At 41.6% G+C, this 12,895-nt stretch overlaps 1 protein-coding gene across 1 annotated transcript in view; it reads left to right on the top strand.

The window, feature by feature from the left end:
• The window catches only part of NR5A2 (nuclear receptor subfamily 5 group A member 2), a 79,064-nt gene extending 75,536 nt beyond the window's left edge, over positions 1–3,528 (top strand). Inside the window, exon 7 of the mRNA XM_033068132.1 lies at positions 331–3,528. Coding sequence (XP_032924023.1) covers positions 331–578 — 248 coding nt within the window. The 3' untranslated portion in view covers positions 579–3,528. The remainder of the gene's footprint in view (positions 1–330) is intronic.
• Positions 3,529–12,895: the final 9,367 nt, after the last annotated feature.

Raw genomic sequence — 12,895 nt, 5'->3', positions numbered from 1 at the left:
TTTGCTAGCAATATATTATGGTCTTCTACTTTAGGAATCCTCAACCTTTCTTTTGTTAGCTATGAAAAGAGCTGACCTTGCTCAGACTCCATTGGTGTCTAATTGATTTGAGGTATATGCAGAATTTCAACAAGACACTCCACTAAAGCTCTTTTGTGATCATTTTCCCAGGAAAGTTGGCAAAAGGGTTCACTGAATATTCAGCAGCTTGTAAAGTATGCTTTTGTCAGGAGGCAAAAAAAATACATCCATTTAGTGAAACACTGACTTCATAAACAGGAATTAAAATGCAACTGAATTGTTACCTTTCTTTTTTGTATTATCATTCAGATGTCAAAAATCTCGAGAACTTCCAGCTTGTGGAAGGTGTTCAGGAACAAGTGAATGCTGCTCTGCTGGACTACACAATGTGTAATTACCCACAGCAAACAGACAAATTTGGGCAGCTTCTCCTGCGACTACCAGAAATCCGGGCCATCAGTATGCAGGCTGAAGAATACCTCTATTATAAACACCTGAACGGGGATGTGCCGTGTAACAACCTTCTCATTGAGATGCTGCATGCCAAGAGAGCATAAATTAGACCCATTAGAGCTTCTGCTTTCAAGGAAAAGAAATTATTCGGAACTGCTCCAAGCAACACTAATTAAAACGTGGTTTTAAGACTTTGGAAAACAGTATAATAATCAAATACTAATAGTAAATAAGTGATGTATCAGGGTATTTGTATTGCAAACTGTGAATCATATGCTACACATCCCCAAAGGAATCTATATAGGACTTTATACTGGAATGAACTTACCAAGTGGATACCATCACCAATGTCAGCATGAAAAAGGACAGAATGATCGTTGTATATTTAACTCTGCTGATTGCCAACATGAAGAAACCTAGGTGAAAAAAACTGATCCGTATTATTGAGCTAAGATGGTGGGGAATTTGAGTGCACTAAATTCCTTCACTGCATAGAAGGACTCGTGAAACAGTTACAACAGATGCAAAACTGCATCTACAGCATCTTCTGTCATCCTTACAAGGACCCAACACTTCCTTCTGCTGTGCTAAATGATGTGGCATCCATTGAACAAGCTGTAAGAGAGAGCTGGCCTGGGCCACGTGCTGTGTGCTGTGGCCACCAAACCTTCAGAGGCCGGGCCTGCCTGCAAAATGCTGCTAGCAAGTGTCTGGTATCCAGTTAGCTTGGCATTCTTAACTGTGTTCTGAGTTTGTTTTGTCATGTGTTCATGTTGTTCTACCAGGCAGTATCCCTCTTCTACTGCTTTTATCACTTAAGTAGTTAAGGAAAAATTCCAAAGTAAATCAGCCAATTCAACTGCAATACTCAACCAGGGCAGCACCTAAAAGATGGCTCCACTATATAGTCATGGCTGTTTTCAAATAAAGGAAATAGAGATATTTTAGCCATCCCAAACAAAACTTTCTTTGACAAGAAAACAGAAATTAGGACACCAAGTACCAATGTTAAACAACTAAAAATAATTTCTTTTAAATAATTTTGTTAAAAAAGAAGTGGCAAGTGAATTGTACAACTGGATGATGCCATGGAACTTATTAAGAAAGGATCTTTAAAATTTCCAGTAATTTGGAAACTAAATTTCAACTCAAACATGCAATATCTAATGAAACTTCCTGTTTTTAAGTTAGGTAATACACCTATTTTACGCAAAGAAAGAAGAGTGATACTGCTGTCTATGTAGGCCAAAGTCTGCTGCAGAACAAATATTAGAAAAGAACAAACACTTCTCTCTTTGTCCAAATGAAGATATCAGTATTAACGTGTAGTGCCACATTTATAAATCTTGCCTTATTTCATTACCCTTAAAGGTAACTGCGCAGAACTGTGCTGTGTAGAACAACATACATTTCAAAATAAAGTATTAATCTCTAACATTAAAAAAAATAGTGTTTACATTCTTTAGGTCCTGTGGGGAAAAAACTGTGATAAAATTGCAGAGCAGTGATTTCCTTATTATTTCTTTTAAATTGGTAATTATTTTACCACTACTTAATTACTGTATGTCGTGAGACACTAAAATCAATAGGGGTATTTCATTTTGACTTTAATTTTTGAGATTATCGGCTGCACAATCACTTGTAGAAACTGTATAAAATCCTAATACTTTAATTTTTTTCATGAAGATTGCTGGCTTTTGAATAGTTTATTTATATTGTATATGATAGTTTTCACTGTAGACAATTATGATGCTAATTTATTGTTCTTTGGTTTCATCTTTATATAAGATATAGCCAGAATGAAGAAGCCAAATATATGTGTTTACTGTAGCATGTCTTCAACTTAGTGGAACATAGTTCAGGGACACAGAAGGGTCTTTACAAATTAAAATCATTCACTTGATAAAATGTCTGTAAATCTTCATAATCCTAAATGTAGTTTATTTAAATCTATTGTAAATTATGTGACTTATAACTTTTTCTGTTTCATGTGAACTTGAAAAGGTGCATTTCTCTCACTTTTGTCCAACCATTCATACATTGTATACCAAAGACATCAGTTATTACATCTGCATTAGTACGAAGCACACTATTTTAATTGCCTGTATTAATCAGCTCTAATATTCTGTCCATGCATAGGGTACCAACACAGCAAAGCCAAGTGTCTGCAACTCCTACATGCCTGTCCTGGAGCACAGCACACAATACTGTGCTCCAGATCTCAAGCAAATCGAGCACAGCCCCTCAGCATCCCCCAGGGCAGACAGAAGCATTATTTAAATACCAGCATTCTCCCTCAAACAAACAAAATTAACAGTAAAGTGCAGGTGGCTGTGAAATACACGAACAAGATTAGTGTGGTCATTCTTTCCTTTTTGAAAGCAAAGCAAAGCATTAATTAAAGTGTTTGCATTCTGTATTTTCTCCTTTTTTTCCTGTTGAAATGCTACAGTGAACCTCACTGAATACTAAGGAAAAAGCTGAAAAAATATTGCTAACTATTCACAGCACCATTATCCATACACAGGACAGAAGAATTAGAGTAAGAATGTACAAGAAAGGAGCAATTTAGGTTAATGGAAATGGTTTCAGATAATCAAACATATATTTGCCCACATCCGGGGTTCCAAGAATCTCATCGTATTGCCTGAAGTACACGAACAAAGCAAAACAAATCACAAAAAGAACCCGCTCCTGTTAATTGTTAACTACTTTGTAACCAAGCATTTTCTTCTGACTGCCTTATTGATTACAGGATATATTAGTAAAAGCAGACTAAAATTCAAAAGGTTTGGCTTTGGCTGATTTATTATAGTTGTTCTGTGTTTGTATACAGACAATCTGTAAAGTCTGACTATTTGTATTACAGATGTTCTGCAGCTGCCTTGGATTTAAATCCATGCAACTCTTAGAATGTGCAGTGAGTTACTTGTTGAAGTTGAAGTTCTCTTACTGTATCAGTGAAATACATATTGTCATGTCAGTTCTTGCCAGAGTTTCTCATCACCAATGGAATTTTTTTTTCAGTATTTCAATAAATATTGATATGCCCGTGCTGATTACTTTATAATTGTCTTTATAATACCATTACTCCACTGAAATGAAGCATCAGTCAAAAATCAGTTACTCAGAAGAGAAAAGTAAAAGGCAGGACAAATACGAGCACCAAAGAGAATTTGATACAAGTGGAAGACACAAGTGTAATGAAGCTTGAAAAGTTCAGACAGCAATGGTGACATTGCCTTGGCTGAATCCAAGTAAATATAGGTAAAACAGATTAGAAAAGCTCAATCTCTAACCAGAAAGAAATTTATCACTAAATACTTTAAAATTAATACCTTTGATCTCATACTGCACACGTAATTTCACTTTACACGTACCCATAAAGAGTTAAGCAGCCAAAGCATCAGGGAGGGAAAATGACAGAACAAAAGAAAATCAGGTAACAGGATCCAGCAGAGCTCAGGATAACCTCTCAGCAATGTAAATACATGGCAGGGCCAGGGGCAAACCCACAGCTTCCAGCACAACTGCCAGTGTAGGCTGCCAAGGAGACAGATGTTACTGCTACTAGAGTAAAATATTTTCCTAAAGTTGCCCTCTGGCTCATTTGATTGCTGTTCTGAGAGCAGGAGGTGAAGTGGTCCAAGACAGCTTGTCAGCTGTACCCTACTGTTTTGAGACCAAGTCCAGTGCTTCCCCTAAACTGTCTGGGAGTTGAAACGGGGCTGTTCCTTCAGGTGCCAAATGTTGATGTTTCAAGGAAAAAAAAAACAGGACTATAATTAGTTATTTACAAATCCTGCACTTCAATGAAACAAAGCTGGTTGAGAGTTGCAAGAAAAGCAGAGTAAAACATAGAGGATTTGGTGGCTTACAAATAAGGAAGTATTATTTTAACTTTTAGGAATCATAACTGAAACCCATGGTTTTGCAGAAGACCCAGGGGACATTTCAGGGTTGATATTTTAGATAGTTTTCCTTACAAGAGATATATTTTGGTGAGATATATTTAGTATACACACTACGCGTTAGAAGTATGAGGATTTATTTTTAACTGAGTTTGACACTGCTTCTGGAACAATATTTTTATTGGAAACATGGAAAGAGTGAGTTCAATGTAACACAGGTCAAGTCAGTACAATACTTGGTGATCTTGACAATTTCCTGGAATACTGAATAACACTCTATTAACCCCTACACTGAAGTCCATAGTCTAAATACATCACAAGAGTTTTAACAATATTTTTACCTTCTCTGACAGAGTTGCTGGTTTTTTCCAAGCAAATTCTATATAGTTGCATCTGTCAGAATTTGGAATGGCAAACAGCATTAAACTAACAGCAAACCAAGAAAGTTGCAGATAAACTTTTGAGGGCACATCTTAGAGGTGTATTACACTATGATACTGGCATGAGCCCAAATACTTCTGTGACAGTCAAGCAAATTCAGTTGCACTTGAGTAGAAAAAAAATATTAATTTTCTAAGGGCAACTTGTCAACAGAAAAACTTTTCCTAAATGATAAAGGTAAAAGGGGACCTGACCCTCAGATGGAGTACAGAGCTGATATTTCCTCTGATGACAGTGGATCTCAGCAGAAGGCAGCAGCACTAGAAGCTCCTTGATAGTTACAGTCTGGTCTGGGACATGTTGGTGGGACAAGATGTAGATTCTCTGCATCAAACATGCTTTGCAAACCTTTGGGTTTGCTCCAATACAAAACAAAATGCTCTCTATTTTACTGACAGTTTTGAAGTCTGGCATGCAAGCTTGGACTCACATTACTAGGTGAGTTTTCACCATTGCCCCAGGAAGGTCCTTAAGCATTTCCATTGCACTGTAACTTCTCTAAGTCCTACAATAACTGCTGTGAACATCCTGTGTGTGCCCCAGGAGAGAGAGCAAGGTGGTGAAGCACAAGCGCCTGATGCTGTCTGTATTCATGGAGGCCTAGACCACTGCTGCTCTGCCTCAGCAAGGACTGCAGGGTTTACCATTAGCTGCTAATAAATCAGAGGACAAAACAAACAGCACTGGAGTTACAATCGTGTCCATTGACATCTTCCCCTCCCTGTCTTCAGGACCAGGGTGTAAATATGTGCAGTATGTCAGAATGCTTCCAGTAACACCGACTGCTTATCATGCTGCTGCAGACCAGAACCTTCACAGAGCAAGAGTCTCCCTGTGCAGTGCTCATGTCAATCACCTGCCACTGATGCTGCTGAACATTTGCTGGATAGCACCAATCCAGGCTGTCAGTTGCAATTATCCAGCAAAACAGGGACTCTGCAGCAGAGGGAATAAAGTGTCTTTGTGAGAAGGACCCCAAACAAGCTCCTGTTTGTACAACAGAAAATGCTGACGGCCGTTCAGGAGCTGCTGGCATGCCTGCAGATGTGTGCACACACCCCACATGGCACCTCTGGGAATTCCTAAAGCATGCTCAGACATCCAGTACTTCTGTTCCTATACAAAATAGTTGCTGAGGCACAGCTCCCTGAGGGACACTGAGTTTCAGTCATACACTGGATTCCTGTTTCACAGTGGTGTTTCTCCCACTCACATAAGCAGAATAATGTTGGTGCAGAACAGCAGAGAAGTGAAGCAGGCATTTTATACCTTGCACTACATCACCACAGTTGTCCTGCTCTTTACAACTTGATCTTGATCAACATGTATCAAAGAAGGGAAGTTCTGCAAAGAGCTCTGCTTCCTATACCAAGGCAGCACACTACAACTGTACATTAAGAGAAGGTGTGTAAGACTGCCTGTGTTTGAACTGAACAGGAAAAAATACTGAGTATTGTAAATTTTATGATGCATAAACTATAGTAGAAAGCAAAAGAGATAATGGGGTAGGAATAGCTCTAAAAGTAAAATAAAAAAGGAAGCATGTGGACATGGAGGAGACACGAGGATATTTATGTTTAATAAATATATAATCTTGATTCACTTTTAATCTAAAAGAAAAAATTAAATAAAATATGCTGAATTATTATAATTACATTGAAGTATAAACAAGGAAGAAATGATCATGTATGTATTTTAGGGATGCACCACAGTAAGCCATATTGGTTTTAATTTTCATTAAATAAACATAATTTTATTTTTTATTGTATATAAATTTCAGATAAAAAAACCATGACATGGAATAATTGACTGAATTTATTTAATCAATTCTTTCAACTCATGTTGTGAAAACAGAAGCTTATTATTGGAGTATGCTTCTATTTAGAATCAAATACTACAGCTGCCTAACAAGCTGTCAAATTGTTTTTTAAATTCACAAATTTAATTGAAGTATTCTACAACAACATTCTACTCTTCCTAAGATCACTTTCCTATGAGTCCCATAATACCTGGATTTGCAGTTGTAACCCTCCCCCAAGTCCTGCAGGGTTTTGCATACAGAAGCTCAGATACTGAAGCTCGGTGGTGCTGAACCTGAGAAGGTGGGGGTGGGACACATCTCACAATTTTTGTTTCCTTCTTTGTGTAGTTTGCCTCCTCTGCTCACTTGTGTTACTGAAAACCCAGCTGATGTTCCCCACAGCCTGCCAGTGAGAGCCCTCCTCAGGTTCCCCCTGCCCCATTTCTACTTTAATTTTCCTTTTCTTTGTATCAAAACCAAAACCCAAAAGTAAAATTTATCAACATATTAGGATTTTCAGGAGAGTTTTTTATATATGGAGGAGTGGGGAAAGTCAAGGACATAATATTGTCTACATGTCTGAAGCAGCAAAGTGACCACCAATGTCAAAACAGGAAAGTGACTGCTGGGCCTGGTCACACTAAGCTGAAGAAGCTCCAGCCAAAAGCAAGACAAGGTCACCAATCAGCCCTCTGTGTCTTGGCTTACAATGACCAGTTCCACAGACCTAAACAATCTAAAGTCCTTACCAAACATTGTTTTCAGAGAGGAAAGAGGAAACATCCCAGAATTTTAGTTAAAGAACTGCACAGAAATATTAATAGACAAATCTAAACAGAGCAGTGGCATCTGGGCTAGGATTAAATTATTTGAAGACAGCCTTTTTTTTTCACTAACAATATGCTTAGCAATATTCAGCATAACCAAGAAAATAGTCATTAGCAAAAAGAGGAAAGGGAATATAATTTTGCTTTTTTTGTTGTGGCTTTTTGGTTTTGTTTGGGTTTTTTGTTTTGGGGGTTTTTAAATTATTATTTATGAAACTTTGACCCAATTTTGCCCCTTGGGCATCTAGTAGAGAAAAAGAAATTACAAAAGAAAACCCATTATACTTTCTGCAGTGAAACATTCAAGACACTTTTCCTTGATGTCAGAAAAGCTGGCTGGTACCTCACCTGCTGTGTCAGAGTCCTGAGAACATCCTGCAGCATCAATGGTCTCAGGAATGTTTTGTCCAGGATGGAGCAGCAAGTTCTCCAAGGAGACAACAGGAGCACTCACTGGAAGCAAACACTGCAGAGGCCCATGCAATAGCACAACACATCCCTGTCAGCAGCTGCCAGCCTGAAAACACAGACAGGAGGGAGACTTAGAGAGATCATCTGCAGCTCTAGAACTGTGTTTCCCCATTTATATACTTTGCAGTAATTAAAAATACAGAATCACTGTTTAGTGCCTGTAGGAGCAGTGAAGAAAACAACAGAATTTGAATAACAGACATTTTCAGATATTTAGACTATAATTGATTTATTAAAGGATCATTCTACTGATGCTGTTAGCTTCACTCCTCACCAATTTTTTTCGATTTACATTTTGGCTCTGTTAGGACGTTGGTTTCACGTGGCCAACTACACACAGAAACAATATACACAAAGCAAAAAAAAAAGCTCCAGAAAGGAAGTGATCACTTCAAGGTGATAACATCGAGGCCAAGAACACAAGAAAAACCCTGTTTTCTTCCTGGTAGTTACTTTATAGTTGTTCTGCTTTGTTTTAATGTCTTCTCATGAAAGCTGTGAGTAATACAATATAAACCAATGTGGCCAGGAACAAAATGATAATTTGTTTGAAGTTTAACAAATTATTTCAGAAAAAAGTGTATATACAGATATAATTGATGTGTTCCAGAAGATGGATAAAAGAGAAAAAATTCTCTCCCTTTAAAAATTGATACTCTTATTTTTATTTATTATCATTAGTATGATTCTGTATGTATAAAATTATGATTGCATATTTATATATAAAATTCTATTCTGTTTCAATAGGTCTGTCATTCATGAGATAGTCGAAGCTCAGGTATGTAGTTCAGCTGGTATGAGAGTTGTTTTCTGGAGATCCAGAGCACACAACCCAGCAATTCATTATTCTCTTCAGTCACAAACCCGTCTGTAATCCCTGAAAATGCCCAGCATGGGTTGCCTCAATCCTCCCATCTGTAGGACACAGCCAAGGCTGACCTACATCCTGCACTATTCCAGAAACGCTGTCTCAGTAACATCTCAAACCTGGAACAAACACAAAAAATAGCTTTTTAGTGGTGTCAGGGTGTGATACCTCTGGTGTATCCACTTGGAGGGACAGCAGCTGGAAGAGCAGCCTTGGGAAGCTGGATTTACCTGGCAGTTTTTGTGTGCAGCTCCCTGCACACTGTAAAGTGTGGCTTTGGAGATGCTGTTTTATTGACAGACTCCCCCTGTCACAAGGTACTCAGAAAGGAAAGAGAAAGAACCAGAAAACAAGGCAAGCTCTCCGGGGAGAAAACACAAATGAGGACAAATTCCCTCTTTCCGTTTCAAAGGATTTTTCTTCAAGTTATTTGACACCATTTCTATGAAATGCAAGCAGAGATTTCAACATATTTCTTCTGAGAGTATCAGTCTCTCTGATAACTCTCTCACTCACTCTCCCCTCAGATTTCCCCAAACACACGGTGTGCAGTCGTCGGCGTGCTAAGTTAAGTGCTCCTCCCTTAGGTCATTATTTCCACTCTTTAATTGTTCTTTTAACCTTCTGTAGTATCATTGTTATCCAGACTGTGCTGGTGCTGCTTTCCAAACACAGATGAGTAACAGTTCCTGCCCTTAAGAGTGTACATTCTTGAAATAAACCTTTCAAATTCTCCACCCAAGACAAAACACACCAATTACAGCTGTAACAGTCTTCAAAGGTTTTTCAAAGTCTCTGAATTCCTGTTTCTGACATGAAGCCAAATACACATCTTTTATTAACGTAAAACTAAGCAGGGCCTTTTCCAAGAAACTGAGCTTACGTTACAGAACTGATCATAAGGATGTGAACTTCCCCAGAAACAAAACCCCTGAGTTTCAGACCTTTGCCATGCCTCATTCCCTAGGCACCATCTGCCTCTGGAACGACAAAAGGGTCTCTGTGCCGCAGACCAGGCTGTTTACAAGCAGCACTCATATGGCAAGTGGAGAATGGGTACAACCACCAAGACATTGCTGATGGAAATCTTTCTTGTTTTACAGCCAGGATGCTAAAAGGTAGTTAGCACACCTGTTGTAAGAGTGGAAAAGATAAAACGCAAGACTTAATGAGATGCTGTGCAAAATCACAACAGAAATTCAAACAATGTAATTAATTAAAGCAAACCAATTAGACCAAACAAAGAAGCTGAGAATGACTCAGGGCAGTCAATTCACTTTATTATACTGAAGTTTATTTCCACAGCCCATTCACATAACAGAGTTTATTTGCTTTCTGTTCCCTGGCAGACAGCAAACTGGAAACTCCACGAGCTAATCCATACAGGAGTGCACTTTTCTGCAGTAAAAGTCAGGAGGGATGACTGCATGAGGTTGCTTAAAAAAAAATTTGATTTGGTCTCGTTCTGTATTTACTGTTGAAGTTCTGACCACAGAGATGTCTTTGGTGATATCAACACACTGTAAAACCTCTCTCAACCACACTGATCTTTGATCATTACTTGTAGGCTGATGGCTACTGATTCTCCTGATTTGTTTTGCTACTGTGTAATTTCTCCTAAACCACAGTAAAAAATGCCTACTCAAGCCATGGGAGAACATTTTCACAGCACTTGATGTGCAAAAATTTTACTGCTGAGCTTTCAGAGGCACTTCGTTCACCATGTAGCTACTCACTCAACTGGGTTGCTGAACTGTAATAAAAGACATCATTAAATGAAACAGTTGATGAGGGGGTTCATCGGGCCAGTGATTACAGTTACAAGGAACTTTTTGTGAAGCTAACAGATAGGAAAATCTATTTTGATTTTCCAAACCAGCCTCTCTTGTCAAAGAGACACACATGGCAATTTCTAGTAATGCACATTTTCAAGAAGATCACGTTTGCATGCACAACCAGCAATGACATCAATAAATTATGCTACAGCACTTGCTGGGATCCCACATTGTACTATTATGTAAGTTGAAATGAAAGTTCTGAGAGTACCACTGATTGTTAAGAATTTACTCTCCAATCCATTGCAACCTTGTGGTACAGCCAGACATGGAAACTTTCCTCTTCCAAAAGCAAGACAATATCCCTTAAAAGTTCCCAGAAGTTTGTTCTTCATTACTAAGGTACATCTCCAAGGCCGTAGTCACAGAGACCATCAGACTCATCTCCTGCCCCACCTCCAGCTTTGAAATGTCCCCTCAGGAGACTGCATGGCTGCCCTTGCCAGAGCTGGGCAGGACAGCAAGCAGAGCAGGACTGTGCCCAGCTGTCCCTCCCCATGGGAGGAAGTTACCATATAACAAACATTTTAGAAGAATTTAGGCTATAAAAACAGAGTAAAAAGTAATGGATTATTTTACAATATTAAAGCAAATGTGTCAACAATGTAATAACTAAATTCATCTGTAGAAAAGGTGGTAGGGACAGGAACACAAATTCCAAGTTTCCTTGAAGAAAGCAGAGAAATGTGGAAATACAGTAGTTTCACGAATACAAGCCGCACGGATTATAAGCCGCACTTCCGGTGCCTCGACAATGTTGCTGTCTTTGTCAATAGATAAGCCGCACCCCGAATATTAGCCGCACTTTCGTTCGTCGCGAGAATCCGTGCGCAGCTTTCACAAATTGGCCAATTAGTAACAGGATCGCGGCATAGCGGGCTTTACTGGCTCGGGGCGGGGCCAGGCAGGCTCGGCCCGCTCATGGTTGCCGACGGGGCCGGGTAGCCCAGCTCAGCGCCACGGCTCGGCGGGGCTGGCCGGGTGGTGCTGCCGCCGCCGCCGGGCTCGCTGGCCCCCCTCTCCCGTCAGCACCGCCCCGCTGCCGCGTTCCCTAGCCCTGCCGGCGGGCTGCCGCCGCCCGGCTCGCCGGCCACGCCGCGTTCCCTAGCCCTGCCGGCGGCCTGCCGCCGCCCGGCTCGCCGGCCGCGCCGCGTTCCCTAGCCCTGCCGGCGGCCTGCCGCCGCCCGGCTCGCTGGCCGCGCCGCGTTCCCTAGCCCTGCCGGCGGGCTGCCGCCGCCCGGCTCGCCGGCCGCGCCGCGTTCCCTAGCCCTGCCGGCGGGCCAGCCACTGCCGCCGCTGGCAGGCATGCCGGCCGCGTCGCCGCTGCGTTCACGTACTCGCCCTGCCGGCGGGCCAGCCGCTGCCGCCCCTGCCAGGCTCGCCGGCCGCCCCCTCCCGTCTGCATCGCCGCCGCGTTTCCTCGCCCTGGCCGGCACTGCAGGCCCCCGCACCGCCGGGCTCCCCCACGCTGCTGGCCCCGATTCTGCTGGGCTTCCCCCGCTGCCAGGCAGCCCCACCCGCTGGCCTTCCTGCTTCTGCCATGCTCCCCTGCACTGCTAGCCCCAGTTCTCCCGGGCTCCCCCGCCCTACTGACCCGGCTCTGCCGCCCCCCCTGCCCCGCTCTGCTGGCTCAGGCTCTGCCGCCCGCCCCCACACTGCTGGCCCCGCCTCTGCCAGGCTTTCCCACCTCTGCCGGGGTCGGCCGGGCTCCAGCTTGGCTTGGGGCTGCCGCGGGCTCTCACTTCCGTGTTGGCAGCTTTTAGAATTTTGTTAATGTATTAGCCGCCCCGGAATATTGGCCGCACTTCCGGGTTTCCACCAAAATTTTGGTCAAATTGGTGCGGCTTGTATTCGTGAAATTACTGTACATCCCTCAGAAAATTCTGCTTTGGACCTCCTAGTTCAACAACAGGTAAGAATAACTCTCCCTCTTTGATCCTGCTATGAGTTCAACCTACAGAACTCCTGGGAGGGTCCCCATGTGCCTCATGTTCACAGATTCCTCAGAGAGGAACCTCTATTCTAGAGGGATACTTAACATTTCAAACACACCATAAGGACTGACCATAGGACCACATCACTGGTGCCATGTGATTTGTAAAAGGTAAAGCCACAGAGCACAGCTATTACAGTTCTTCCAAACAGTGCATTTCAAACACTGAGAACAGTGCTCACACTCCTGCTCTGGTTGATGCAACACATAGGAAGTACATTAAGAATGAGTGAGTTCTATCAGCTTGCCTTAGCAGTGAGTGGTTTTGTGTTCA

This window comes from Catharus ustulatus, chromosome 9 (assembly GCF_009819885.2).
Source record: "Catharus ustulatus isolate bCatUst1 chromosome 9, bCatUst1.pri.v2, whole genome shotgun sequence".
NCBI lineage: Eukaryota > Metazoa > Chordata > Aves > Passeriformes > Turdidae > Catharus > Catharus ustulatus.
The sequence above is the reverse complement of the archived record's forward strand: the minus strand, read 5'-3'. Positions and strand labels throughout refer to the sequence as shown.